The sequence below is a fragment of the Aythya marila genome, assembly GCF_965140915.1.
Source record: "Aythya marila genome assembly, chromosome: 3".
NCBI lineage: Eukaryota > Metazoa > Chordata > Aves > Anseriformes > Anatidae > Aythya > Aythya marila.
In genome coordinates, this window is record NC_139044.1 from 84,102,941 (window position 1) to 84,109,967 (window position 7,027).

At 44.2% G+C, this 7,027-nt stretch overlaps 1 protein-coding gene across 2 annotated transcripts; it reads right to left on the reverse strand.

The window, feature by feature from the left end:
* Nucleotides 1–377: 377 nt before the first annotated feature.
* IL22RA2 (interleukin 22 receptor subunit alpha 2) lies at nt 378–6,054 on the reverse strand. 2 transcript variants are annotated; one of them, XM_082758351.1, is made up of 6 exons: nt 5,436–6,054; nt 4,438–4,588; nt 3,570–3,748; nt 2,377–2,546; nt 1,715–1,871; nt 378–636 (listed from the first exon to the last, which is right to left on the reverse strand). In XM_082758351.1, exons 1-5 carry the CDS (start codon nt 5,530–5,532, stop codon nt 1,716–1,718), a joined length of 753 nt encoding a protein of 250 aa, XP_082614477.1. In that variant the 5' UTR covers nt 5,533–6,054; the 3' UTR covers nt 378–636; nt 1,715. The 2 variants fall into 2 exon arrangements, with proteins under 2 accessions (XP_082614477.1, XP_082614478.1); XM_082758352.1 differs by lacking the exon at nt 378–636 and having other exon boundaries at nt 1,475–1,871.
* Nucleotides 6,055–7,027: the final 973 nt, after the last annotated feature.

A 7,027-nucleotide genomic window follows, 5' to 3' on the forward strand; every position in this document is an offset into this window, starting at 1 on the left:
TTCATCATTTACTGGTTAAAATAGAGGTCTCTTCCCTTTAACTGTCTGTCATTGACTGCAAGGATATCTATTTATTTATTTATTTATTTATTTATTTATTTATTTATTTATTTATTTTCTTTCCCATTTAAATGAGCACCTGCCTAATCACATACAGGTTCCAGTATCAGAAATACTATGTTGAGGACACTGTGAAGACATTGTGAGCACAGGCCCTGCATATTGTAAAGGAAGGACATTTTTAAATCTTCTGCTGCAATCTTTATTATAGAAGAAATAAAGTATTTGGAACTTCTGTTTTATAAATCATATTTTAACTCCAAGGCCTAAAATAGAAAACCATAGAAACAATCTTAACGATACTTTCACAAGTACTTTTTGCATTTTTTTATTACAATACAAGGCTATTTGTTTTGTAAGTACAAATAAGTACTATCTTAAATTGTGCTATAAGATATACAAAGAATCCTTGGACTTTGTGTAACATAAACTGATTGTGGTGAATTGGATAATTTAATGCAGCAAGGGTTAATTTAAAAAGCATCCACAAACGTAGTCCTGCTGTATTCTAGGCCACAGATGTCAATTTACAGCTGGATCTATAACGGGAGGCATCTTCCACCTTTATCCCTGTAACTGAGAAGAGAAAGAGAATTGCTGCTGCAGTGTGCATTTGAGCTGCATGGTATTGAATTCAACCAAAAATTCAATGTGTGACCTTTGCTGCATCCCTCCTGTACCTCTGCAGGTCGCTCTGCTCTTACCTGAGCTTTCAGCCTTGTACAGTACTGGAAAAGCTTTACAACAGTGTGGGGAAATCACCTAGAAACAAGCTCCCTCCTTAGCCTAAACCCAATGACCAAGTCTCAAGAAAGACCAACATTATGCATCACATTATGAAGCAGAAGACAGAAAATCTCTTATAGTTAGGGCACTAAGCTCCAACCAGAAGCACAGGTTCAAACCAATGCTTTCTTGTTTTTCCTCTGTTACCTCAAGAAAGGACATAAACCTAAGCTTGCTGCGGTCAATGCCACTGATACCAGCTTTGGCTTAGGTCCTTTTAGGTTCTGTGCCTTGGCACTTGCAAGGCAGGATTAATAATAAATCTCTCTGCTGGGCATATGATACACGAAAATACTGTAGTAATCAAGGTAAGTAAACAAACACGTTTCAGACAAGCTAATGGAAATAACTCTTGCATTCCTGCCCATGAAAACTCATGAAATATGATAAACGGTTTATTTATAAACATTTTATACCCAAAGAATGGCCATAAAGAGTGGATGAGCACATTTGGATTAAACACGTCAGATAAATCCCTGACCAGAATTGCAGAGGTTGCAGCAGAATTGCATGTTAACAAAGTTGGAGGTTACTCATTTCCTGGTTAATTATTACTTGACAGCAATAAAAACTGACAAAAACTATATTATGTATAAATGCTTGAAGAAAGGAAAGACTTTCTGAGCGCTGTGCCAGCTTGAAAATAATTAGCCACACCATCCTCATAATCTTCTTGGCTGTATCAATGGATATGAAACTCGCTGAGATGATGCAAGAGCCCTGGTTAATTCTGTCCCGGTCTCATATGGGAACGGCAGTTTTCCTGTCACATGTCATTTTCTCCTTTTGGAAAGCATCTACCTCAGATGAGGGAGTGGCCCCCACCTTCCAGCACCCCCTCCACCTCCATCTCCAGCTGGCAACCTACCTCACAGCAGCATGGTGCACTGCCTGCTGCTGTAGGCGCTGCTGCGGTCCAGTGTCGGCACATATGTTTTAGCCACGACGCAGTAGCTGACTCCACGCCTCAAATCTTCTATTTTAACCACTTTGTCTTTTCCTTCATACACCAAGACTCTGTGTTGCTTCAGATGGAGGGGAAGGGGAAGAAAAAAATAGCTGGTCATGCGCATTGTCCTAGTGAGCATGTCTATGAATAAGGTTGGGAAGGTCAGAGCACACAGAGCAGCACGTGGACTTGCATGAAGTCAACAGCACTCGTTATTTATTTATTTATTTATGTATTCATTTATTTATTTTTTTTTCTCTGTTTATTTATTTATTTATGTATTCATTTATTTATTTTAAGAAACTCACTCCCCAAAACAGCCCTCATTTCCCCTCCATTTCAACAAGACCTTACAGTGTGAAATACTAAGGGGATAGGAAAGAAGAAAAAGGAGAAGAATTAAAACTCAATTCCAACAAATTCAATTCATGAAAAAAATGCCCACTTTGTTTTCAGATACTTACACGGTTATTTATGCCCTTGCAATTACAGAAGACTGTTCTGGCTGTAAATGAGCATGATGTGCCCATGCTTTCCTGGCTTTTAAATGGTAAAGGTTTTGTGTTTGAACATGCACTTACCTCATCTAGCAAGTTGTTAATTATGAAGACTTGGTACAGCAGATCATAATAATTTGTCATTGGTATTGTGCTGCCTCTTTTTCTTCTATAAGGAGAACGTGGAGCCTGGAGCTTTACTATGATGGATTTGTTGCTCTGAACCACATTTACTGTTGGAGGTCCTATCATAGCTAACGGAGTAAACAAACAATGAGCATGATTATGGATTACTAATAACATTTCACAGAACAGAATGCTTTGGATTCCTTGCCATGATTTTTTTTTTCTTTCTTTGCATTTTTCTGTTATCTTGGACTGCATAAAACAGATACTTGAACCATTTCAGATATGTCAAGGATGCAGTTTCAATCCTTCCCTTCAGAATTTTTGCAGTCTGCTTGGTCAGACGTGGCTAGGGTTTCAAATCATGTCTGCATGCTTCTGCATGCAGCCCCCGAGGTGTGGGGAAGCAGTGGCTGCCCCACGTGTCTCTGCAGGAGGATGTGGCGCAGGGCAAGACAAGCTGCTGCTGCTGCAAGGTACTGCTTTAGGTCAAAGTGGTTTTGTCTGTACAGGATGCTCAGGTTAGTTTGCTCATCAGGGGTGTGGAGCTACTTGTATTGATGTCGACGGTTCAATTCTGCAGTGAGAAGTGGGCTAAGACTGGTTAATTCACAGGGACGTTAATGGTAGACTGCTCAGACCTCCAGTTTCACCACACACATTACAATGACTACTAGCTAAAAGCTTTGTACATGTCCTTTCTAAGTATACTGCAGTCAGAAAGACACATACATATGAGAAAGCTGTTGGCTATGCAGCTGCTGTCTCTCTTCTCCCTTTTCCCCTCGAGCAGAGAATGTTTCCTTCTTTTCCACACTCTGCACAATCCTTCCAGCAGCTCCCAAAACCGCGGAGAATATTTTGTGGAGCTCCATGCCCTGGGGAAGAGGTTGAGTTAAAGAGCCAGGCATTTCAGGTCCCCTAATCATAGATGAGGAGCTGCTTGTCTGGAATTGGTTGGCATTAAGTGTGGGCAAAATTACATTATCGCAACACTTCACCTGAGAGCCATGGAGTCACAACTTCTTTCGGAGCAGTTTTGTAGCTAGAGGAGGATGACTTGTGATTGCAAATTGCGAGCACAAATGCAGCACCCCATGCCATGGAGAAGCCAGCCCCTTTCTCCGAGAGCCCCACGTGTTTGTACTTACTTTCTCGCCAGGGTGTGAATCTGCAGCTGAGGCTCCAGTCGGAGTAGACACCGCCTGAAGCAGCTCGCACCCTGCCGTAGTAAGGCTCCTGGACGTCAGCAGTCTCGTCCGTTAGGTCGCAGAAATGGTCCTGAACCCCCCAACACTCTTCTTTGTTTTGCCATGTGCTCTGCCCATACCTGTGGGGACAGGAGGGGGCATGATGTGGACTCTGCTTTTGCTGACCAGATCTGTACAGATTTTTAGGAGACCATTTTAGCTTGGCTGTGCTGACCCTGAGTTCTGCTCTGGAAACGGACTCTTCTGCAATGTGGCGCCGGGGAAGATGGATTTCATGGGTGTTTGGGAACTGCAGGTTTCTGTCTCTTCAGAAAGAAACCTAAAGCGGAGACTTGGGTCGCCCACCCCATAGGAAGCCACACTTGCAGGTGAGCTTTTGCTTTGCAGGCATGTTCAATGATGCATGGAGAGCTGGTTCCCACCAGCCCATTTCCCCAAAGTAGGCACTGTTTCAGGTGCTCAAGGTCTGAGGAGCTGGACCCGGCATGCCAGGAAGGATGTCCTGAGGAGCAGCCCTCAGGGCCAGCGTGCCCTCAAGGTCCTCCCGCAGAGGTCCCTGAGCTGCTTGGAGCAGAGCTGCAGTGCTGCGGGGCCATGAGGGCGCACAGCACATCACTGGAGGTGCTTGTGCTCTGCCTGCCTCGGGCTGCTCAGCTGCACTTTATGGACTATTGATAAGTGCAAAAACAACCGGGAGCTGGCAGCAGGGCAGGACGTGAAGAATATCCCTCAACACCTGGGAAATGCCTCTAACTTGCCAAGCAGGGATGGGCTGTGGGAGGCTGGAGTTCCCCTGGCACGCACTTACACTTTATACTGCACAAAGTAGACTGCGGCTTTTGCCTCTCTGGCCCTTCCAGGCTGCCAGTGCAAGGTGTTGTTGAAGTTCAGTGAATGAAATTCTACCTTCTGCGGCTTAATGGAGTTTTGCAGTTCTTCACTTTCCAGGACTAAAATTGCTGCAAATAACAAGGAATGGTGACACAGAGCATTTGTCACAGACGTGCTGCTCCACATTCGAGCACATGTGGCTCATGTGGTTTCAGACTAGCAGATGGCAGGGAAATTAAATCTCCTGGGTCTCGTGTTCAAAACTTTCCACATCACAGTGACCAGATCAAGCAGTTACAGACCACATCCAGTATTGTGAAACAATTTATGTAGGTATTTTCATTTTGGTTTTCTCATTGAGTTTACTGCTGTGGAAATGCCCAGCACACAAACCCTATGGATCAGTTCACAAAGCCTGCACTAAGCAGCCCCATCAGTAGTTAAAGTTGGGTGCTCTTTTCTTCACATAACCTGCAGGGATTATAGCTGGTTTAATAGTTACCACAGCTGCATTGGTTCCTGCCTAATAAAAAATACAACATTCACTGCTTTTCCCATCTGAGGTACTGGAAAAAGCTGCCTGACAATTTTCAAGATAATCTGTTCCCAAACTGAGACCGATGCAGGTGACAGAATCAGTTAACACCCTCTCTGAAGCACCCCAATCCTAACAGTTTTCTGGATTTTGTGACCCAGGTAACTTATATTTCTGCAGATCTACCCCTGGTGTATCACAGAGCCAGAGAAGACTTGTACTAGTTGAACTGAAGCTGGTAAAACATGCTATAAATACATGCAATAGGCATCATGTTGTTTTCAGCTGCACTTTGTAAGGCAAAATCATACTGATCTGAAAATGACAGGACTTTTGACACCAACCAACATATCCAGAGACTTTGTGATTCCTCCAGCTTCACTCACAGACCCAGCACCCCCCTCCCCATGTAGGAAGAGAAATTGAAAGCCTTTACTTACAGCTTATCTCATCCTGAAGCAGGTGTATCAGTAAGCAGAGGGAGGAAAGCGTGATCCCCCTCATGCTTAGGAGAGCAGCTCCATGACTGAAGAGCATCTCCCTTCCTCTTGGGCATGTCTTATGAGGAAGTAATTATTAAACTTGCCAGACAAAACTTCCCCTGCGTTTGAAAGTTTCAAAAAATCCCTCGTTTGGCTTTTATTTAATCTGAGTGAAAAACATATGAGCTGTTCTAAATTAAACATAAGCAATTGCTCTTACTTGGCTGCTGTGATGACTCTGAAATTTGGAACTAATTATGAAGCAAACCAACATGAATAACATCCTTTTTTTTTTCTTTTTTCTTTTTTCTTTCTTTCTTTTTTTTTTTTTTCAAGCATTAATTCCCAAATGTCTGGCACTATTATTTTATCCCATAAATTTGTCACACAAGCTTGCTTCTTTGCTATGCCTTTTTTTTTTTTTTTTTTTTTTTCAGCTTGCTAGTCACTCAGAGATGGAGAACACAAGAAATCTTGCTGCAATGACATAAAACACCTACCGATGGGAAGTCAGCTGTCCGGGTGGCCTGCCTTGGGGGTCAGACGTAAGAGAGCAGTTTGTAGGAGGGTTCATGGCAGGACAGCATCTAGGGATGTGCCATCAGAGGGACGAGGGGACATGAAATGGTTGCATGCTGAAGCACACGGGCTGCCGGAGAGATGCTGAGAGGCTGGAGAGGCGAGCCCAGCCTGCCGGGCCAAAGTGCCACTCCACGTTGGACTTTCAGACCACAGCAGTCACACGCGGGTGTGCCGCATGCTCCAGCACCTGTTTGCTGCTACTACTGGCCTCCAAGTTTCATGCTCCCAGCACAGTCATCCCCGTGGCCGTGACCGCGGGAATGCCGGGGCTTGCCGAAGAAAGCGATGTCACCCTGTGTTTGCCACCACTTTATTGCCACACATTGCAGCCTAGAGGGAGCCTGATGTCGCCTGTTGGGCGGGAGGGAGAGCGTGGCCAAGGCGGGTGCTGGTGCTCGCACACCAGTGATATCCCAGCACACTTGCCTCAGTTTCTGTGTATTCATCTCAATGAGCAAGAAGGGATGACCTAAACTGGCACCATGCAGAGCAGCATGATGCAGGGGTGCCCTCCGACAACATAATTCATGTGGAAATGAGCTGCTTGCAGAAACAAGCACCTGTCTGCAGAAAAAAAAACTTTGCCTAGCTGTCACCTTCACTTGGGGAAAAGGCAGAAGAAAAACACCTGCCAAGTTGAAAAAAAAAAGTACGAGTTCTGGTTCAAATTAAAGTGCTTTTTGATCAAAAGGCATTCAGTTACAGTACTCAAGCAAGCCAAAACCTAATCAAGAAGCTGGCTTCGGTCAGATCCGTGGGCACTGGCTCTCAGTTCAGCTGAGCACTTATACATCATCATGTGAGCACTGAATCTGCAGCAGGCACCTTAGAACTGCAGACATATAGCTGAATAATTAGCTAGTTAGCCCAATATATGGTGAGCTGAAGGGGAATACAGAAAAAGACCAAACAAAAATCCAAAAAGCAAGGTAGAAGGTGGAAAGGCAACCCTGCCATCACAATCTGGA

Excerpts from the sequence above, each read along its gene's own strand:
- IL22RA2 (XM_082758351.1), bottom strand. The coding sequence starts at position 5,532 with ATGCTCTTCAGTCATGGAGCTGCTCTCCTAAGCATGAGGGGGATCACG. Across the intron at positions 4,589-5,435 it reads GCTTCAGGATGAGATAAGCT|CAATTTTAGTCCTGGAAAGT; the intron begins GTAAGTAAAGGC and ends TGTTATTTGCAG. Across the intron at positions 1,872-2,376 it reads TTAACAACTTGCTAGATGAG|CAACACAGAGTCTTGGTGTA; the intron begins GTAAGTGCATGT and ends CTCCATCTGAAG.